The sequence below is a fragment of the Malaclemys terrapin genome, chromosome 13 (genome assembly GCF_027887155.1).
Source record: "Malaclemys terrapin pileata isolate rMalTer1 chromosome 13, rMalTer1.hap1, whole genome shotgun sequence".
NCBI lineage: Eukaryota > Metazoa > Chordata > Testudines > Emydidae > Malaclemys > Malaclemys terrapin.
The window spans coordinates 7,498,480-7,521,740 of record NC_071517.1 but is presented as its reverse complement, the minus strand read 5'-3'; the positions used below and the strand labels follow the sequence as shown (position 1 = coordinate 7,521,740).

General features: G+C 46.0%; 1 protein-coding gene across 1 annotated transcript in view; it reads right to left on the bottom strand.

Moving 5' to 3' along the window:
- CACNG5 (calcium voltage-gated channel auxiliary subunit gamma 5) overlaps positions 1-22,309 on the bottom strand; it is a 30,206-nt gene extending 7,897 nt beyond the window's left edge. Inside the window, exons 1-2 of the mRNA XM_054047510.1 lie at positions 22,113-22,309; positions 270-505 (exon numbers count right to left, since the gene is read on the bottom strand). Of these exons, the coding sequence (XP_053903485.1) occupies positions 270-477 (208 nt within the window). The 5' untranslated portion in view covers positions 478-505; positions 22,113-22,309. The remainder of the gene's footprint in view (positions 1-269; positions 506-22,112) is intronic.
- Between the last annotated feature and the right edge of the window lie 952 nt (positions 22,310-23,261).

Sequence of the window (23,261 nt, the reverse complement as noted above, 5' to 3'; positions counted from 1 at the left end):
CGCCACCATTCATTCAGGGCAGATTGTAAAGTTTCAATCGATGCGTAAGGAATGATACCACCCAAACCCGCCTGTGCAAGTGGAGAAACTGAGGCAAAGAAGCGGTTAAGTGGCTTGCCCAAGGTTTGGGCAGAATATCTGCAGCAAAAACAGGAAAGGCAACTAAAATCCCTGGCTCCCGGCCCGCTGCTTTACTGGGCAAAGCTTCCTCATTGAAGATGATGTGAAAAATCACAAGAGTGAACAGTTCTTTGTACAAAGCACCGTACCTGCCAAGAAGCAGACCCTCCAGAGACCAGAGTGCAGCGACATTTTGATTTCGGTGGTCTGATTGTGGGGCAGGATGATTCCTTCCTCCAGGTAAAGCCAGTAGTCGGTGCTAACAGCAATTCCTAAGAGCCCCAAGCCGCACACAGCAAACACGCTGCTGAGCAGAGTCAGAGCCTTCCTGCCGCACGCGCTCATTCCAAAAAGCATCAGGGTTCGAGACGGCAGTAAGGAACAGCTGGAGGGGAGAAAAGATGGCGTGATTAGCCGGGGCTGTAGCACATCCAGTCTATTTCCAACTTTGCTTTCTTTAAGATCTGTAAGTGACAAAAAGCTTTGCCCTCCACTTTCCTGCTTATTTAGGTCAAGCTGAAATAAACCATTAAAAAAATCACAAACTCCCCAGACAGACAAAGCATTTGAACCAAATGCTACCCGACTGCCACACAGTTTTACTCCCCAAGCGTTCATGGACTTGCTGAACACACTGCCCATGGGATGTACACATCCAGCCCTAGGGATGCGCACACACACACAATGGGGTTGTTATTTATCAGTGGTGTTACTGAGTTGTCTACATGCGCCAACCAAAATTGGGGCCCCATCTAATTATCTATCTTAGGTACTACTGTGGCCGAATGCCTCACAATCTTTATCCTCCCGACTCTCCTGTGAAGTTGGTAAGTGTTTCTAAGCTACAGATACATAGTAAGAGACATTCCCTGCCCCAGAGATCTTGCAATCTAAAGTCCGAATCCTGCAGAGCTTTACACGCATGCTCACATTTAGGAGTTGGAATTAATACCATAGAAGTCAATGGGACTATGCACAGTGTGTAAAGTGAAGCATAGGTGGAAGTCTTCGCAGATCAAGGCCTAAATAATACCTTACATTTATCTAGAGCCTTTCATCCACAAGGATCCCAAACACATTACAAACCCATGCACACTTGAGAACCACCATGATCTGCACTTAGCCACATACACACTGAGCCATTCTTCTGTGTGAATTATAGTCTCTCCACTCCTGTGAGAAACGATTTGCCATCAGGGGGCTAGATTGAAGCAGGGCTTTGGAGCGGAGCCCGGAGCAGCTCCGGAACAGTGGAGCTGCAGGTTTTTGCCTGGAGCTGGAGTGGAGCCGGAGCACAGCTCCAAAGCCCTGGATTGAAGTCTCATATTATTAAGCGTTCATAATTTTACTAAATGCACTGTGGCCCATACACTAAATGACATTCGCTAGATAAATGAATGAAGTATCTTGTGCATTGCGTTAGCCTCACTTTATTTACTTTTTTATTGTGTTTGTTCACTTACTCGCTAATTTGCAGAATTCAGTCATTCTCAGTGGGCCTTCCAGATGACATTGCAGATTGACAAGATTTTACCAAAGGTCATCATTTTATTTATTAAAGTTTTACCAAAGGCTCTTAAGCAAAGTAAGCAGTCATGGGATAAGAGGGAAGGTCCTCTCATGGATCAATCACTGGTTAAAAGGCAGGAAACAAGGGGTAGGAATACATGGTCAGTTTTCACAGTGGAGAGGTAGTGGGGGCCCCCGGGAACTGTACTGGGACCAGTGCTGTTCAACATATTCGTAAATGATCTGGAAAAGGGGGAAAATAGTGAGGTGGCAAAGTTTGCAGATGATATAAAATTCCCCAAGTTAATTTCAAAGCAGACTGCGAAGAAGTACAAAGGGATCTCACAGAAGTGGCTGACTGGGCAACAAAATGGCAAATGAAATTCAGTGTTGATAAATGCAAAGGAACGCATATTGAAAAACATAATCCCAACTATACATACAAAATGATGGGGTTTAAATTAGTTGTTACCACTCAATAAAGAGATCTTGGAGTCATTGTGGATAATTCTCTGAAAACATCTGCTCGCGTTAAGTAGAAGTCTAAAAAAGCTGACAGAATGTTAGGAACCGTTAGGAAAGGGATAGATAAGAAGACAGAAAATATCATAATGACACTGTATAAATTCGCAGTATGCCCACACCTTCAATACAGCATGCAGTTCTGGTCGCCCCATCTCAAAAAAGATAGATTAGAACTGGAAAAGGTACCGAGAAGGGCAACAAAAATTATTAGGGGTATGGTACAACTTCCATATGAGGAGAGATAAAAAAGATTGGGACTGTTCATCTTGGAAAAGAGACAATTAGGAGGAATATGATAGAGGTCTATAAAATCATGAATGGTGTGGAGAAAGTGAATAAGGAAGTGTTATTTACCCCTTCACATAACACAAGAAACAGGGGGGACACCCAATGAAATTAACAGGCAGCAGGTTTAAAACAAACAAAAGCAATGCACAGTCAACCTGTGGAACTCATTGCCAGAGGATGTTGTGAAGGCCAAAAGTATAACTGGGTTAAAAAAAAAAAATTAGATGGAGGATAGGTCCATCAATGACTATTAGCCAAAATGGTCAGGGGCGCAATCCCATGCTCTGGGTGCCCCTAAGCCTCTGACTGCCAGATGTTGGGACTGGACAACAGGGGGATGGATCACTCAATAAATTGCCCTGTTCTGTTTATTCCCTCTGAAGCCCCGGGCATGGGCCACTGTTGGAAGACAGGTTTCAGAGTAGCAGCTGTGTTAGTCTGTATCCACAAAAAGAACAGGAGTACTTGTGGCACCTTAGAGACAGGATGCTGGGCTAGATGGACCACTGTTCTGACCAGTATGGTCATTCTTATGTTCTCAAAAGTTCACTGCTCCCGGACAAGGCACTAAGGGCTCTGTGCCACAGGGCAAAAGCATAACTAAAACAGAAGAAAAGTCACAACAAATGACAGGTTAGAGAAATAAGAGGCAATGAAGAAGGTTTTGCTGATGCCATTGTAGCTTGGTGGTGGGAATCAGGTAGCTAGATCTCTTTACTGCTTTTACAAAGACACAATATGAGCTACAGATAAGGGCAGTATCATGCAGCCTTTCCCAAGTGTGTTTGGTTCTTATTGAAAACAAGAGAAACAAAAACAAAATTCCCTCTTGACAACAAACCAATCAAATTTAACACAGGAGCAGAAGGCAACATCTTCCTTGTCCTACTTTTAAAATTGCACATGCACTGTTCAAGCTATGTAAAGCTTCAAACAATACAATGGTAGCTGATTGACTCCAAACAGAACGCAGTGTTTAATTAGCATGTACACTGCAAGGTGACAAGGAAGGCAGAAAACTCCTAAAGAAACAGAAGAGACAATGTCATATCAATTGTTGGAAACATTTCCAAAACACTGAGGGGATAAGTAATCAGAAATATGGGATAGCTTGGTCTTGGGCCTCTTAAGACAGTTCTGCGCATTAGCTTGTACCGAAGTAACTGAATTGTTTTTCATTTCACACCTTTTGTTATTTTGGGCCAAGTCAGTGTGTGAACATGCACAATTGAAGTAGGATATTTTTAAGTTTTTTTTTTTTTTTTTTAACTTCCTTGTTGAAGCGAAGGAAGGACCAAGCGATTAAAGCAGGAAGCCTGGGACTCGGGAGTCCTGGGTTCCTCTGAGAGTGGGGTTTAGTGGCGTGAGCAGAGGAATGTGGGGGCATGGGAGTCAGGAGGACACCACGGTTCTGTCCGTGCCCTGGCTTTTTACGATGGATAAATTAATACTTAGATACAGTAACTCACAGGGGGACCTGTAAGACTTCACAGTTTGCAAAGCACTTTGAGAACCAGCAAAGGAAGAGTGCTATCGCAGACTCATGATTCCTGCCCTGAGAAGCAGGTGACGATAAGTATTTCCTGCCACTGAACAATGATACAGTCCTTGTATCTGCAGGACAACCAACAAGTTAAGCTCCTTTAGGCAGAGTAAAATGTACTTTCCCTTTGATAACAATCAAAGAAACACAGGCAATTAACCTCACCTACAAAGCTTTGCACTGCCTTTCCATTTGACCATACACAGAATATTAAAATAAAAGATGAAAGCAGTTTTCCTGAGTGTTAATGTTCTTTACACAACATTATGCTTCAAAAGAAATACATGGTGAAGTGGTTCAAACTATTTAAAAGGACAGTACCCTATTCCTAGACACTAAAACTAAGTGCAAAGGAGTTAACTGAAACTTGGAAAGAAATATACTTGGCTCTTTCTACATTGACATTAGATAGACCGTGCACAAAAGGTGCTGACTTAAGCTACAAAAAGTGCTGTCACTTGAAGAATGTGGCCCAGCCAAGACCCTGCCACTACATGGTATTACCCTTGCCTATGGCTTTGATGAAGAGTCTGTTTTTTGTTTTTTTTTCATGGTTTTCTCAGCTCCTGGGAAACCCTGATAGTCACCAGTGGCAAATATTGAACAAGGGGTTTTGTATGCGGTTAGCAACACCATAAAGATACAAAATAGAGATTGCTTCTTTCATTCAAACATCAGGCAGCGGGAGCTATCAAGCCTGAAATTGTGTGACCATTACTTGCCAGACACCCACACTATAGAGCAGCATATGAAATTACAGCCTTGAAGTCGACTATACCCCTACAGAGAACATCAGCAGCAAGATGCATGTTGTATGTGTGCAGGAACATCAAGACACTTTTTCTGATATATTGGTGGGCCAAAGCCAAGTAGGGATGGGTGGTTATGGGGAAAAGAAGAGATTCTTGCTCCAAAGACATCTATAATCCTTTCATTTAATCACTTCTAACCTGTTCCTACTGACCAAACTCTCCTCTGTGGCTTGAAAGCCAAAATCATTTAATAACTGAGAAAAAAAAAAGATTTTTGCCCCTTTGAGAATATTTGCCCATCCCCTAAGGAACTGTTGTGATCAGAAAAGTGACTATGCAGATATGGCACCTTCCTGTTCGTCACTTCTACTCCCTGGGTCCATATTGAGCCATATTTTCTGACTACAGTGTCTAAAAGAAAAGAGTTTACTGTGTTTTACTCCTGTTAATGCTTCTGAAGCCAAAACAATTAAGGGAGCTGGAGTCTATTCCTGGCTCATGTATCATCAACAGGACTGTGAACAAAGGGCCTGTCTGTGAGGGCTTGACTCTACAGTGAGTTAGCACAAGGCAAGCTGGGGTGTAAATCTGCATTGCTGTATCCTGCCCTGCACACTAACTGCCCACGTAGAACCTACTTCTGTGCTCCAACCTATTGCCGGTTGAAACAGCAGCACGCAAATCACACCACCGAACTTTTAGCGTACAGCAGCACGGTCCACAAGGACGGTTAGTGCATCGCACACTACAGCAAGGTAGATTTACACCCAGCTTGCCACACGCTAACTCGCTGTATCGACATGCCCCGAGAAGTGATGAGCACCTTAAAGTCCATTGAGGCTAATCAGAAATGAGTTTTTAATGTAGTGCAGGGAATTACAAATTGTTCTTTCTGATCCCTTGTCCAGGACCAGTGCTTGGAAAAAATATACTGGTCTGGCAGAATTTGTACTGGTTTACTGGTGCATTTCTAGCACTGACTTGAAAGGTCAGACTTCAAAATCATGCCATTCTGATTGCCGCTAACCTTCCATCTCCCCCACTTCAATTCAGGGCCGCCCAGAGGATTCGGGGGCCTGGGGCAAAGCGGGGGAGCGGACATAAAAAAAGGTGCCACCTGCTGTGGCGCTTGTACTCACTGGGCGGCGCTCCGAGTCTGCAGTGGTGGCGGGTCCTTCACTCACTCCATGTCTTCGGCAGCACTGAAGGGCCCGCCGCCACCGAAGTGCCGTCGAAGACCCGGACCACTGCCGGGTGAGTAGCCAGGGAAGGGATTCTCGGCCATGGCTCACGGGGCCCCTGCGGGGCACGGGGCAAATTGCCCCACTTGCCCCCCGCCCCCGGGCAGCCCTGCTTCAATTCTCATGTGGTTTTAACAGCTGATCTCTGAGGACTTGTGAGAGACACTGTGAGGGAGAGAATGGACCCCGACCAGAGCCATCTGTCTCCCCAGCACCTCCCTGGACCCAGAACTGTGCAAGAGAGTCCCCCGCCCATGCACTCCGGGGCACTAGAGGAGACTCCAGCCAGCAGCGGCAGAAGCTGCAGGCCCCTTGGAGAACTTTCTGCAGTTCTGACTGGACTCTCTCTGCCCTGTGCTGATCAGCTGTTTGCACCAACCCTCCCCTTCTGCCTCACCACAGGCTCTTCACCTCGGCATCACCCCTCTTACCCGCTTCTCCCCTCCCCCTTAGCCCAGCTCCTCCCAAACTCACAATCAATCAATCAATAAATTAAAGATTGACGCAGTAACATGACATTTGTCACCATCACATTGTTCACTCCGCCCCTTCCCCCACCCTGTGTCCATCTTTCCATGTAAGCTCTTTGGATCAGGGACAGGGGTTTTTTTTTGTTCTGTCTTAGGTACAGCGCCTAGTACCATGGGCTCCGAGGTGCTACAGTAATACAAGTAATACATCAATACTAATATGGCTGTTATGCCTTGTGAATCAGCAGGGGCTCGTAAGAGGGAGATTTTTCAAAGGTACAAACGGGAGACAGGTTTGACTTTCAGTAGGAATTGGGCAGTTGTCCTTTGTGCCTTTGAAAATCTCACTCTAAATGAATCCATTGTGCCACTGAAAAAAGGAGATTGTTGGGTTTCCAGTGAAATCATGTGAAGAATTAATTTTGAACGCTGGTGATTTGGAGATCCTGATCCTTAGAACTGTCCCTGCTTCTTCAGTCTCACTACACTCTTTTGGTACCAGTCCAGGGATGAATACAGAACGTCTGGAATGTAATCTGCAGTCCTAATGCTTTCCCTCCTGGTTTATAATATAACACTCCAACGATAATTGTGCATGTACCTCTCCACGACAGACCCCTTCAGAAACCTTTGAAACGAACACTGGTGTCATTACAAATGCTGTTCATCGATGCTCACGAGTGACTTACTTGACATTCTCACCCATTTCTTCAAGATCTCAGAAATAAAATATTATTCTGGACCTGATCTCTGAACCCAATTCTCTACGGCAGCAGAGGAGAGACCAGAGCAAGAGCAACCACCATTGTCTATGTATGTGTGAAAAATCAATCAATCTGTATTTCAACTGGCTGATCAACACTGACCACAGCAACAGATCCAAGCTTTAAAGCCCTCAAGTGCCAATGGCAAATGACCCTCCTTTCAACCCCAGGTCCCGGTTGAAAGAGCAGAGCTAAATCAAGCGAAGATGGCAGCTATTAGTGCCAAAGCCACTTGCTAGAATGCAGTCTCCAATTTACGGCTGTTTGCGGCAAAGTGAAGCACTGAGAAAGTTGTCTCAGCTAACAAGAGAAAATGTTTCATTTATGGACACACACTGGGATGCAGCAGGACAAGTGTGGTGGCCTGGTTGTGTGATTTCAAAAGCGTAGTGCTAGGGCAAGGCAGGGAAAGCAGGAGAGAATCGAGGCTATAAGGTAAACGCGCACACAGACACAAAGTTAGAATTAGGAGAGGAACTAAAGCAAAGGCAGAGATTAAGGAGAAAATAAAGAGAAATGAATAGAGCACAGTGAAAAGGGGAAGGTGAAACCCACTGAGTGAGCTTTCAAGTGCATGAAGAACAGTAGGGAAGAAGGTAGCAGCCAGCAAGTTCAGAAAGAGAGAGCAAGGATGGGGTAAGGAAGGAACTGACTTGAAAGACCAACTCCCCACTAAGTTGTAGCAAAGCTTTTTCATTGGACTAAAAATAAAGGGCTTTCAAGAAGCAAGGTCTCCTCCTCAGGACACAACGCAGCCCATACGAGAAGCCAAGGATAAATAGGTCAAGGGAGAATGGATCTTTCCAAACTTAACTTTGCAAAGTTGCGGAGAGTCCAGACTCGATGGAAGCACTGCCCCAGTTTGTCCCACTGCTTTAAGACAATTAGCAAGGATACCACTGGACACAGCACAATGCCAGACAGACTCATGGTCAGGCAAATCCTCACCTTCTCAATGCAGAACCAAACAGGATGATGCTACAAGAGAGCAGGCACGGCCATGGATTGCCTTGTATCACGTCTTACTCCAGATCCTAGCTTACAGCCAAGCGGAAAGCACAAAGGTCAACTGACCTACATGAAGATGCTCTGAGCCTACTCGCCACTGAGAGAAGGGAGGCAGAACAGGCCAGGAAGATGACGCTCCTGGCTACCTTGCATGCACAGCTACCCGGACAGTTCTAGTTTCTGTTGGGCTGGGTTTTCAAAAGAGCTGAGCTCCAGTTAGACACCCAAATAAGAGCCGGGTTTTCAAAGGTACGCAGCACCCAGAAACTCTCATTGTGACACCCAGCACGCTGAGTGCTTTTGAAGATCTGGCTCAGCGTGTCCCACCAAGATGGCTTTTCAGCTCTTTGGCCCTGTCCCAGCAAATAAAATAGACTCTTAAGCAGGGAGCCAATTTCTTACCTGTTAACAGGGAGATTTTCAAAGGCACAGATGGGAGTTAGGGACCCAGCTCCCATTGACATCCAGTGGGTGCGAGCACTTTACTGCCCTTTGTGCCTTTGAAAATCTCCCCCTGCTTCTCTCCAGTTTCAAGCCGTGCTGACTGGTGGAAAAGCCACACTGCCCATCACTCTGAACCGGCAATGTGACAAGACTGTATATGTCTGTGTCAGTCTACAAACTCCATTCTGGTGTGTGAACGTCCCCTTTTGATTGACAGACTGTGCTGTGCCTTCATTTTGACAACTTATAGGTGCAGAACCAAAGCTCAGGAAGGGTAAGCAACAGTCCCAAGGTCGCATAAGACGTCTATGGCAGAGGCAGGCACTGAGCCCAGGTTTTCTGAATCCTAGTCCAGCACCCTAATCAGAAGACTGTTTTACCTCTTCAAGTGGTTCCCTACACTGTACACGACACACCCCATGCAACTTCTGTAGTGAGGTGACTACAAGGCCCAGCCTCATTCACAACACACCCTACAATGGCTACGACTGGCTTTCAATGGCCCTAGCAACTTCTAAATAATGTGCGGGGGGACAGGACAATAGCTTGCATAGATGCCATTTTAGGTCATGTGCATATTTTCAAGACCTCATTTACACATTAGTTTCTAGATCAAAACATAACCCTGGCAAGCTCATATTTAACATACCCTGCCTCCTCTCAGCAAGCAGAACCACCACACTTTGAAGGTCGGCAAAACTCAGGTTCCGGGGGATCGGTCAAGACGGCAAGTTTCACAGTCTAGGACCCTCCACAACAAATGCCTTTGTGTCTGGCTCTCAAGAGTTCAAATTTGCAGAAGCAGCCAGCAGAAGTGCAGCTATTGGGACCACGGCCGGCTCCAGGCACCAGCTGAGCAAGCTGGTGCTTGGGGGCGGCAGATTGTTCGAGGCGGCATTCCGCCCAATCCTAGGGCGGGACGGCTGCTTTTTTTTGTTGATGTTCCACTCCGACTGCCCTGTAGGGGGCGGCGGTGTGGAGAACCAGAGCGCCCTGCAGGGCAGTCCTCTTCCTTCCCTCCCCGCCGACCGGAGCGGAGCCCTTGCGGCAGGCGGCGGCGCAGCGGGAAGGGCCGTGTGGCAGCGCCCCTGCTGTAGCCCTGGCCGCTCCCTTCTCTCTCTCGCCCGCTCGCTCCCCCGCCCCCCCAGCCGGTCCCCCTGCACCTGCGCTCCGACCGCGCCGCAGTTTTTTTTTGTTTTTTTTTTGCTTTGTCGTTCTGGCCGCCCCGTGTTTTTTTTTTTTTTTTTTGTGCTTGGGGCAGCCAAAAAGCCAGAGCCGGCCCTGATTGGGACAGAGCACAGGGAGAAAAGTAGCCTCTTGGGTAGGAAGGTCTCAGACCATGAGGCTTTATGGTCTCAGTTGTCTACGTCAAAATGATTAACATGAGAAACATAAAGGCTGAGAAAACAGAGAAACTGAAAGGGAGGTGCAGGCTGTCTGTCCATGTTACAGCAAGACTCTGACCGAGTGGTTTGATAGAAAAGATTTGAACAAATTGATTCTTCTAAAGTTCTCCCTGACCTCTGAATACTTCCTATTAATGCAAAGTTTAGTTACATAAACTCTTAATTACTAACAAGGGATGTCACCTTTCTTTTGATAGTCCTTTCATGCCATGCACACAAAAGCCTGTATACAATATTAATCTACCTGCTGTACTACTTTGTGATTTCCCGAGTAACAGCACCATTCAAAAATCCAGATGCTAATACATATAATCAGCTCTGGATGCAAGATTTACGAAGGAGGAATATTCATCACTGTAGAAGTCTGCAGATAAAGCTGGAGGGAGAAGAATCAATTGTGAATTTCACTCTAGGCTGCAGAATTCTCATTGCTCTGTGTTACTGATTATGGTACGTGTCCACTGACCTCTGTTCATGGTACTATATCATCCTGGCAGCACTTTCCCCTTTATATTCTAAATGTTTACAGTCTAGTAATCCAACAAACGAGCAATCCTATTTTGCCTTCAGCATTTTGTGTTAACCCACACTTGCACGTGTCTGCCTCAAATGGAGGCTTTAAAGAATTTTAATACAGACACTGAAAGCAGCACACGCTAGCTGGATGTACAATAGTTCAGTGGAAGGTGGCGAGCAGCGGATGGTTTAGAGCAGGGGTAGGCAACCTGCGGCACGCGAGCTGATTTTCAGTGGCACTCACACTGCCTGCGTCCTGGCCACCGGTCCGGGGGGGGGGGGGGCCTCTGCATTTTAATGTAATTTGAAATGAAGCTTCTTAAACATTTTAAAAACCTTATTTACTTTACATACAACAATAGTTTAGTTATATATTATAGAAGAAGAGACCTTCTAAAAACGTTAAAATGTATGACTGGCACGCGAAACCTTAAATTAGACTGAATAAATGAAGACTCGGCACCCCACTTCTGAGAGGTTGCCGACCCCTGGTTTAGAGGATTGGTAATTGGACATGCCACCTTCACGTCAAGGCCAGTTCTGATTTAACCTGGTAGTGGATGAAATTACCATAACTGTACTGACTTCCAGGCGCAATTTAAGATGTTGCTGATCTACAGAGCACAGAATGGTTTGAGCCCTGGCTAAGTGAGATCCCCTGTTTCCTTATGCACCAGATGGAGTCAGTTATCTACCTATGGTACTTATATAGCCTTTGTGATGATGTGGAATTGCTATATATTAATCTATGGCTACTGATGAGCAATAATTTTATGACGTGTCCCGATCAGTGAGGTAAAGTTAATGTATAGCTATGGTGGGTTATTAGAATTTTCTGTAGGACGGTGTTGACCTAACTTAATTAGGGGGGGTGGGGCGGGGAGAAAGCAAACAAGAAGACCACAGAGTAGGTCTAGATAAGAACACCCAAGCACGGGCCTGAAAGACGATGAGGCAAACTGTTAGTTTCAAGTATCCTGTCTCTGACAAAGTAGTAAACCTTGTTTTGCCAGAGCTGAAAGTTATCAGATCATAGACCTAACAAACAGTTAAAATTGTCTTGATTTCTGCAAAGGGGGACACTAAGGATTATATTTTAAGGCGGAAAAAACTAACAGTAAAGAAATGGCAAAGGATAAGCAAGAACTAGCAAGGATTGACTAGGACTGACTGCAAATGTGAATCCGGAGCACAAGCATACACTAAAGGCCAGCTTCCGCTTCCATTTAAGGCATTGCGAGTTTTGGAACAGACTTCCATGGGAGAAGGATTTAGCTCTGAAGGGTGTGTCACATATCCGGGCTTGACCTGTTTCCACTGAATTCAATGGCAAAATTACCATTGTTTTGAGAAGTAATACTGTTAATATAAGAAAAGAGGTACCAACATTCCAGAAAGATGAAGGCAATAAAAATCCCACGAGACTAAATCAACATACATGGAAGCAGATTGCCCACTGGACTAAGCGCCCGGAGACCAGGGTTCTATTCCCCACTCTGCCACCAACTTGCTGTGTAACCTTTGCTAAGTTACTTCACCTTTCTGTGCTTGTCCCCTCCTACCCTTTGACTTGTCTATGTAGACTGTAAGCACTTTGGGGCAGGGACTGTGTCTCACTGTCTATATAGCACCCATCTCAGAGGGTGCATTTAAGACAAACACTTACCAGGCATTATTACTTTACTAGTGTCATCTTGAGGTTTAAGATGCGCAAATCATCATTCATGCCACTGGAGATCGAGATCCATAATCAGTTTCACAAAGTTACTGACAAATTTAAGGCACTTCTTGTATTTAAAGAGAGAAACAAAATCTCCTTTCATAACTTTTCCAGCAAGATAGTAAAATACATTGTGACAAATTAAAAACCTGGACACCTTTTCTCTATCCAGACACACAAGATATTTTTTAAGAAGTTTTAGTTTGAACTAGAAATGAAAAAAAATCACACATGCTCTTACGTGCCAACCATCTTAGCCCTGTATGAACCATGAATTAGACATTAAGTCATGAAATTTCTCTGTGCTACAAAGTTTTACCCACATAGGCTAACAATAACACATTGTTAAAGAATGTTAATTACAGAAGGCACAGAGAGAAGGATTCTCTCCATGCTCCAGGTTTATTCTGATTTGTAACACATGCATTGGTAGGTAAGTAGAAGATTAGGCTCTTGACCAACATTTCCCCTATCTGCCCTTCTCTTTGAGTGCTTGATGCAGCTAGGGAGGTACAGACAGAGCTGCAGTGACATGACAGCTGGAGTTAAGTTAAGCAGAAGTGGGGGTGGAGGGAACAACCCCAAGAGCCAAATTAGAAATTCCACCTCACTCCTCTCTCGGGTTCTTAGATTCCAGGCAGCACACACAAGTAAAGACGTCTGTGTAGCAGAGGTTTTAAAACAGGGCAGCGTACGATTAATAGAGGGGGTTCTCCCCACACTTGAATGTTTCCATGCCGCTCCTGCTTGGGAACATTGTCGTGGTGGAGTCCATTTTGCAAAGTGGGCCGCCCGTCCCATGTGACAATTGAAAGCAAGCAAGATGAGCCTGAAAAGAAATCCCCAGAGCACCATCGCCATCTCTGAGCAGTGAGCGCTGCAGTCTGTGCATTGTAGGGCTTGTGAGTGTGCAGAGAGGGACTCAGAGACCTAGCCAGCCTGCCTTCTTAAAGACAATTGCTACCACGGAGCAGCACCCTGCAGATACTGCTATTAGTAGTCAGCCCTTTCGCCACTTAGAAACCAGCCTTGCCACAAACTCTGAGCATGGCAACGGTATCCTAATTAAACCAGAGACTGACTTCGGTATAAACACTTCAGACAAGCAGCTTAGCAACTCCTGGGCATTAGCCATCTACATTAAAATCAACTAGCCAAGTACCACCTTTGTTTACTTACGGCTTTACTAAAGCAGGTGGTCTGGGGCCACTCAGATGGCAATAGAATACCAGCCCTAAAAACCCAGCCTTATCATCAGCCTGATTATGACACGGGTCAAGACTAATCATTTGGTGAGAATTCCTCCCTCTCGCTTTGCTTCACGTCTCCAATTATCTTTCACTGGAACGCATCCTAATTGCCATCATCGGTTACCCAGTCTGAGTGCGATTTTGAAGCATAGATCGACGAATGTACCACAGCTCTTTTGATGTATTCAAACTCTGTGCTTCCTCTGACTTCAGCAAGATTCATTACAACCTCCTGGGCTGAATTGCTAATGTCCCAGGAGACACAATAGGAAAATCCTTGCAGAAATGCAGAGGAGTCTGTTGTCATTCCCAACACATCTACAATTTTATACCTAAAACTGAACCTCCCACACCCACACCCACTTCCCCTCTTTGTGCTCCTCCCCCACTCTCTCTCTGTCTTCTCTGTTTATACAGTAAGCTCTTTGGAGCAGGGACCATCTATACTGGGCCTAGCACAATGGAGCCTCAATCTTGGTGGAGATCTTTACCTGCGCCCCTGATGCAAATAATTAATGATTAAAACAGGGAGTGGATTTTGGAAATCATAAAATATCAGGGTTGGAAGGGACCTCAGGAGGTCATCTGGTCCAACCCCCTGCTCAAAACAGGACCAATCCCCAGACAGATTTTTGTCCCAGATCCCTAAATGGCCCCCTCAAGGATTGAACTCACAACCTTGGGTTTAGCAGGCCAATGCTCAAACCACTGAGCTATCCCTCCCCCGACATTCAAATGTTCACATCTCCCAAAATACACAGCACCATCTGCAATAGAGGGACAGGGCCTTTGTCCACCCTTCCCACCAAACCCAAAGGGACCTGCACGGGATAACAAGCCGTGCCCCCATACCGTTGAATCTTCCATAGCAGCATCCAAGAGGAATTTGCAGGGAACAGCCAGCACTGGATATAGATGAGGGTGCAGGGTGTGAGTTAAGGCCTTCCAGTCCCCTGTATTGGTGGCAGAGGGGCCCAACCCAAGCCCCAGTATCCCTCCCTCCAGATGAGGAGCAGCAGAAGAGCCTTCTGCAGCCTCCTGACAGCATCTTTCATTCAGCTCTGAAACTTGAACATTGAGCATCTTTTTCTTATCTGCTCTATTGCCACTGGCTGTTCCCTCTTCGTCCCACCCCCTATCAGTGCCCCCTTCAGCTTCCCAGCCTTCTACACTGTGCCTTCTACCACCCTCTCTTTTCCCACGCCCCTTCCCACCATCACCCTCCGTCACGGCAATCCCAACAAGTGCCACCCCAAAGCAAACCAAAACCAAAGAAACCCTAACATTAAGTTTTCATAACACAAATAAACCCGTTTTTTAAAAACCAAACCCCCGACTGCTAGCACTAGCATGGTGTGTGCCTGTCACCACCCAGACCTTAGCTCTTGGTGCTTGGAAAACACCTAGCACATTTTGGGCACAACCTGGATATAAATATTTCAGAAGAATCTGCCCATTCAGGGTAACTAATTTCCAGGCACATGGCTGCAGGCAGAGGAGGGGACCCAAGCTGATCAGAAGCTGAACTAGCCCAAACAAATCATTCCAGCCCAGCGAGAAGCGAAGAAAAAACTGTTCCCATCCCTCTGCCAGTCTGTAGGCACACAAGGGCTGATCTCATTCACACACCTGGCAGATGCTTCTGCAAAAGCATGATGAGAACATTTGGCTAGGCTGACGTTTTCTTGCTCCTTTACTGCAGCGCCTGGTATGAACATGCCTTCTTTGGGAATCACACTGAGAAATCTTGCCCCTACCCCTACTCTCTATTTTCCTTGGCTCATCACACTTCCTCTGGCCAGTTAAATCCCACTTGTGCTGATGAATTTCCCTCCTCCTCCGGCCTGCTAAGTGCAAATCATTGATGGAAGGATACTTTCCCATCTTGTGTTTTTCTGTCTGAATGCTCCTCCCAGATCCCAGCACTATAGCTACTAGACAGCATGACCCTCCGTACAAGCAAGTCCATGCCATGCATGTGGATTGCAACATGGTTCACTGCTAGCCAACTGGCATACACAGCATGTTCACCTCTCTTCCCCCTGCTTGCCAAAGGCGTGAGAATCCTGACCTGAGGTCACACTTCTCTCCCCTACAGCAACGTATTATTCCATCAGCTGAGTCACAATGCCAAACCCTCTGGAGATCAATGCATAACTAGTGAATCCACTATGTAAAACTTCAGGCCAACCCAATACAACAAGAACACAATTTGGCACAAGTACTTTTGCCATCTATGTAACTGGGGGGAATCACTCATTAAAGAAGATGCTTTTCACACTGAGCTGAAGGCCACTGGGAGAAGAATGTTTAATATTGCACAATTAGCTTTTACTATGGATGTCATCTCCTGCTCTTTCCCTAACTAGCAGGTGTGCAGGGGGAAAGTAAGCTGGTTTTGGCTCTGTTTTGAGACAAATTGTTCTTCCTTTCATCACTGGTGATTACTTCCTAGCACCTGGGTTTTTAACTAATGGCTGTATCAACTCATGAATTCTCGTGTGCTTCTGTGAATGCCACATTGTAGTTCAACCTCCTTTTTGAATGTAACCTTGTGGCTTTGGACATGCATTTTTGCAGCAGGACCTTGACACCGTGGACAGACTGTACCTGGGAAGCTCTGACAAAGCAGTTAAAGGATCAACATTGCACGGATGCGGGGTGACCAGATAGCAAGCATGACAAACAGGGACGGGGGGGGGGGTAACAGGGTCCTATATAAGACAAAGCCCCCAATATTGGGACAGCCCTGGTAATATTGGGACGTCTGGTCACCCTAAACTTATGTCTTCACATCTTATTTATGTGGGTTCTGAAATGATTCTTAGTATTTATTCTATTTCAGTCAATTTTGCGGCAAAAAGTATTACAATGTTCTGTACACGTGTGTAGATAGTAGCCAAATTCTACGATAGGTCGATAAGTTATTTCTCTTCCTTATCTTACATTCCAAAGCTGAAGCTGCAAGTTTCCTGGTATGAACTGTGCCAAATGGGGAATCATTCGGCTCAATGAATATATTCAACAGCTACAATAGAGCTAAAAGGAATTGGAGAAATAAACATATAAAAACTTGTCTGACTCCTGGCCATCAAGCTGAACAGCTGCGCATCAAGCGCTGGCAGATAAAGGAAATGGCTCTTAGGGAACCTGCTCGTTTCTTATTCTGCATGTTTAACAATCCCAGAAAGCTCCCAGGGCCAAACCGTGCTCATGCAAATATTCTCACTCAAGTCAATGGAGAGATGTGCCTGAGAAAGATGGGTGGGATTTCTTCCTGAGAGCATTTACACTGCTGGTGCAAAGCAGCCCTAAAGCAGCTCTAACTGGCTATGGAAGGACGGACAGTGGTGCCGACCCAGGATATGTCTACATTGAAAAGCATACAGCAGCTGCGCCACTGTAGCGCTTCAGTATAGACACTCACTACAGCAAAGGGACAGGTTCTCCCAACACCGTAGCTAATCCACCTCCCCGAGAGGCTATAGCAGTCTACACTGGGGCTTAGAGGTTGGCTTAGCTACGTCCCTCAGGAGCGTGGATTTTTCACACCCCTGAGAGATGTAGCTATGTTGATGTCAGTTTCCAGGGCAGACCAGCCCCCAGTGCCATGGCTCCTATGCCATGCCCCCTCTTTGTGTACGGAGCATGGCTGGAAGGAAGGGAATGCAACCAAGGCTCCCTTCTGCCCAGCAGATCCTTCACTACCATATCAGCTCCTTGGGGGAATTGGCAGCGGATTATTATTATTGCTTATTATTTGTATTCTCGTTGCTCCTAGGAGACCCTGTCATGTATTAGGACCACACTGTGCTAGGCACTGCCCAAACACAGAACAAAAACGACAGTTCCTGCCCCAAAAGATGAAAGTAAGAGCAGTCATTAATAAAAAGCAACTTTCTCATCCTCTTTCTCAACTACAGTCTGTACCCCTTGCCTGCTGCAAAGGTTATGGGCCTGGAAACTATTCCATTATTCTCCCAACCTAGTTAGAGCACAGTCGATGTAGAAAGTGATTGTAGTGGACTTGATTTCAACCTAAGTCACGGTGCAACAGCATGGAGCAGCCCCACCCAAAAAACAGCAGCACACTAGTTGTTAAAATTAAACCAAATTATGTTCTTTGTAAATTCAAAAGGAAAACATGGACACAAAAGGCCCTTCATCTGAAGAGGGCTAATATGTTAATATTCCTTCAGCAGGGCTTTCTTCAGAGAGTCAGATAATTCTCTCCCATTGTTAGTTACTCCTTACAAAGACATATAGTGACTAAAAAAAAAAAAATTGGCTTTTAACACACGTGCCAAAATTGGGGTACTTAGTTTCCTCACTGTGCTTTTTGACTGACAGAACCACTAAACCTCTCTCAGCAAGGCGTGGGAATGGATGGTTAGCATTAGCGAGGGCAGCAGCATGGCGAACCAGACAAGAGCTCTATGCAAAGCAAATAAGTTCGCCGTTGCTGCTCACTGGAGAACGGTTCAATTGTATTTAGGTTAGAAAAAGGGTCTCCACTGGGTCTGAAAAAAGTGGCTGCAAAAGATGCTAAAAATGTCAACCTTAAGGGGTGGATAGTTTTCAAAATGTTGAACAACTAGTCAGCAGTCCTCTGTATGCAAAATCCCCCCTGCCCTCTCCAGCTAACTGACATGATGGCTAAAATACCAGCTTTTACAGCGCACAATACTTTCTGCGGATTTTAATAACCACTGTTTGCAGAAGAGAAGACAGATTCCATGTCTCAGTTCACTTGTTCATATGGCAACACATGGTCTAATATTTTTGTTTCTACTTCATTTAACAAGCAGGTCAGGTGTTTTCCGTGTTGCCTCACTTGAATTTACATTATCTTCTCCAGCTGCAGTGCATGTTGTCTGTTACCCTCTCACTGTCCTGGGTACCGTAGGTTTTTATATTCACTACACCTCACTTTTTCATATCAAGACTTCATTACTGCTGTGAACCAGTGTTAGCACTGAGACAAGATAGGTGAGGTAATATCTTTTTTGGACCAACTTCTGTTGGTGGAAAGTACAAGCTATGATTGTTAGCACTGCTGGTTCTACAGTGATTAAATGAATCTGGAAGCTTTTTTTTTCTCCCCAGTGGGCAGTGTCTCAGGAAAACAACCCAACACATGCAAACCCTTCCTATATAGACTTGGGAAGCACAGGCTGACTTTACTGAAGTGACAGAACTGAGATTCTAAAGTCAAGGGGCCAAATCCCCAGCTGGCGTAGATTGTTGTAGCTCCATTGACTTCAGTGAAGCGCAACAATTTACCTAAGTTCAAGTTGAGAATCTGGCTCAAAGTTCTTAGTCAAGGAAACCCAGCATAAATTGCAAATTGTTTTGTTAGCAGAGTTCGCCAAATCAATCACTTGACCAACTCCTATTTTCTTTTAATGACTTTACAAGCTTAACAAGTTGAAGCCAGTAAGACTGGGATATAGAAAATGAAAGTACAAACGAATGTCCTTACTGACAGAGAAAGAACGAGAAAAACAAAAGCAGAGCGCTAATAAACTCGTTAACAGATTTAAAATTTAGTGGGGGAGTTTATTAACCAGGACATTCCAATAACTGATCCGCCAACGCAAGTTGAACAAGTGAGGGAAGAGTTGCATAGTGGCAGGGATTTAACATTTCCCTTGTCCCGCAGGACGGAGCACCCTTTTCTTTTTAAGCAGAAACTCAGTGTTATTCAATGGCATTCATCCTGCAGGACCCATGAAATTCTACAGCTACAGATTAAAGCTCCTAACCAATCTAAATCACAAACGATCTCTCTTTTGGGACTAATCCTGCAGTCAAATTCTTACTGAAGACTGTAACTGTTTAGTGTGATAAAAGACTGCACAATCCAGGCGCTGGAACATCTTTTTGATAGTGTTAAAACTAAAGGGAAAAAAGAAGTTACCGAGAAGTAATTATAGCTGGATGGGAAAAACAACATAAAAACAAGAGAGCGCGGCCTCAGAAGCTGTACATGTTATTTCATCACAAATCACCTCTTCTTTAACTAGGACCCAACAACTACGATGATTGGAAGGCACTTCAGTATTCTGACCTTATCTAGACTAGGTTAAAAGGTACACCTCTACCCCGATATAACACGACCTGATAGAACACGAATTTGGATATAATGCGATAAAGCAGCATTCTGGGGGGGTGGGGGCTGCGCGCTCTGGTGGATCAAAGCAAGTTCAATATAACGCGGTTTCACCTATAACGCGGTAAGATTTTTTGGCTCCCGTTATATCGGGGTAGAGGTGTATGTTGTTAGAATGCATTAGCTAACGCATTCTGACACATTTGACAATTCAGTATAGATAAGACCCCACACTGCTGGTCACGCAAGTTAAACTGGTTGAGATAAAGTGTGGGGGAGAGCCTAACCTTTAACTTAATCATGTAGCATGTGTTAAAGTCTACACTGCCTTGTTGGCACAGGACTTTTCAAACCTGGTCTTGTCTACACACAAAAATCGTACCACTTTAACTATAATGGCATAGCTACAGTGGTACAACCCCTTAGTGCAGATGCAATTATACCAGTACAAAAGTGTGGATACTGGTGATTATTCCTCATATGGGAAGGGGATAAACATACCATTGTCCACACGAGGGGTTGTATCGGTATGAGAAAAAAAAAATAAAAAAAAATCAAAAAAATCACACACAGTTATACCAATACAAACACTGTGCATAGACCAGTTAGAACAAGCTACACCTCCTGTCTTTATACTTTAGGCCTGCTGAAAAGTATCAGCTAATGAGATAAGACTTCAATAGCCTTTATCCAATCATCACACCCCTTTCTCTCAGCATCACACACAGAATTTCTTCAAAATGAATTAATTCTCTATATCATTTTTTCACCAAAAACATTAGGAAATAAACAATTAGGTCATGTAAGGGTTTGACTCTCATGGGCAGGTATAGGAGGCCCTAGGCTCACTTAAGATCAGCTTTGATATGCAGACCAACACTGCACCTCCTGGACAGCCCAATAAATTACCTTAGAAGAATGTCTTTAAGCTTTCTGGCTTTTACATCAAAGTAGGCAACATAAATCACATACCATTGTGATTGTCCCTCCCCCCACCTATTCCTCTGACCTTCCTTGTTGTAGCCTGGCCCTATTCGATGCAGTATTTTATAGCTGGGTATTTTAAATATGAGCTCATGTCTGAGAATGAGAAGAAATGGCAATGCGTTTAGCAGTTACTAGACAATGGTTGGCCAACCAGTGGCTAACATGGCAATTAGCATCTCATCTGCATGAGTAGTTAACGTCTATCAAAGCCACAGAAGAAACCTACTCTCAAATGAGTGTTTTCCTGTAGGGACCCTGTACTCTCTTGATATGTTCCAGCCGCCTGTGTTCTATAGCGCTGCATTTGTTACCATCACACTGAAGCTGCCTGTTGTTGCTTGGTGCTGCTGCTGTTGTCTTGCCCACGGTGTTATATTTATACTGCTTCTTACAGCTTTTAACACCCTTCCTCCCCCATCGCTCTGTCCCTGATTCTGTGTCACAGGGTAACACCTTCCCACTCATCAAACTGGCAAGGCTGAAATAGAGGGGGACAAAAGTGTTCCACCTGTTATAACACAGTGATTCAGAGTTATTCCTGGGTGGATTTGGTTTTCATGGTTAGCTATGGTTCAAATGAAGTCTTATATCACATGGGCACATGGGGGGAGGGGGCAAAAAGGTGGCCTGCTACTACACCTCTGCCTACTGGAGTAGTAGATACTGCAGGTTTTGCCCCAACCTCCTTCATCTGCCCCAGTTTTCCATGCCACCACAATCTGTATTTCTAACCCCCCAGCTGTCAACTCCCCTTGCTCTATGGGCACTGGGCAAAGGGCAGAGAAAGGGAAGTGGCTTTAGTGAGGCTTCCCCCAGGGCTCATGTTTCTCATCAGTCCATTAAGAGTTTGCGCTTTCTCAGAAAGAGGAGGAAAAGAAAAAGCACATTGTGCAGGTGGAGCAGAATCCGCTTTCAGCCTGGACTCTGCTCACACCACAGAGCAAAGAGACGCTGCCCGGGATCATCAAGCCAAAGGAAATATTTCGAACACCAAGTCCCAGAATAACTGAGCCTCAAGGATGGACTCAAAGTTCCCTCTTTGTTAGCGATAAAGTGCCATGCTCCGCAATGCTGAGATCAAGGCGGTGAGGTCTCTCCTCTCCTCATTCTCTAGCTCCCCTGTGCAGACGAGCAGAGGGGATGTGTGAAGTATTTTCTTCCCAGGGTAGACCAGGAAGCTCTCCCTTCAGACCCCAAAGCACAGCTCCCAAGTGCTGATCTCCAAATACCATGAGGCAGAGGGTTCCTATGCTTGCATGGGGTCGGGTGTGTGCATTTCAAACATCCCTCCTGCCGAAACCCTCTGCCTCCAGACAATGAGATGTGTGTGTGCACGGGCGTTTGCACAACGGCCCTTTCTCCATCCCCTGCACGCGCAAACACACCCACCCACACGCACAGAGCCAACCCTCCTCCCCCCCTCCTTCATTCATTAAGAGAAGAAAAGCGGGTCTTACCTTTGGACTGCAGCAGGCGACCCCCACGAGTCTCTCCCCCCCCCCCCGCCTTGTGATCCGAGCCTCCGGGCGCCGTTCAGCTCCCAGGCGCTGCAAAGGGGCGCGCAGGGGAGAAGGATGCGCTCGGACGCAGCAGCGCTGGGGAGCAGGGCCGGGGTGGGCGGGGAGCGGATCGGCCACTGGAAAGAGGAGGCGTGTGTGAGCTCTCTGCAGCTCCAGCGCTGGGTTTTATCCTCCTTCCTCCGGCGTGGGGGGCGCCGCCGCTGCAGGGGAGGGAGAGCCCCGGCGAGGCTTGGAAGGGAGGAGAGAGGAATCACATGGTGTTAGGGGCATAGACTTGCGGGAGGAGGGGGAGCAATCCCTGACCCCCACTGGTTATCCTCCCCCAACCCCCTCCGCTGTGGCCAGCATCTGACAACTCACCAAGATCAACTGGCTGCAGAAAAGTCGCGGAGGGGGCATTTATGGAGGCTGCACGGATCCATACAGCCCTTCCCTGGCTGGTGAGCTGGGTGCTTGGTTTGGCCCTTCCCTCTGCTCCCCTGAACCCACAGCGCAGAGCAGGGGACACAGATGGGGACGTTATCCCTTCTACAGCTCCCAAGGGGATTTAGGTGCCGAACTCCCGTGGGCTCCTTGGAAACCCCATCCTGTACACGCTAGCTCCTTCCATCCCGAAAGATTTCCCCAACTATCCATACAGGGACCACTTCTCACATCACAGATGCAGCCACTTCTGGGGCGGAACCCTGCAGCTGTTGAACCGCTCATACACTGCGCAGCAGTTGGTGGCAGGAGATTGCTTAGGGCAGCAAGAGATTCTCCCTTTGTAACCTGGTTAGTGGGTTTTTTTTACCCTGCAGGTTTCAGAGCTGTTCAAGATATTGCGTAGAAGGCCAAGTCTACACACAAAAATTAGATCAACTGAGCTGCGTCACTCAGGACTGTGAAAAAGTTTCCACCCCGTGTAATGCAGTTAGGCCAACCTAGCCCCCTGCGTAGATGCCGCTAGACTGGTAGAAGAATTCTTTCACCAACCTAGCTACTGTCTCTCGGGAGATGGATTAAATACACATCAACACAAAAACCCTGTTCCATGGATGTAGGAAGCATCTACCATTCTACACTACAATAGCACAGCTGCAACAC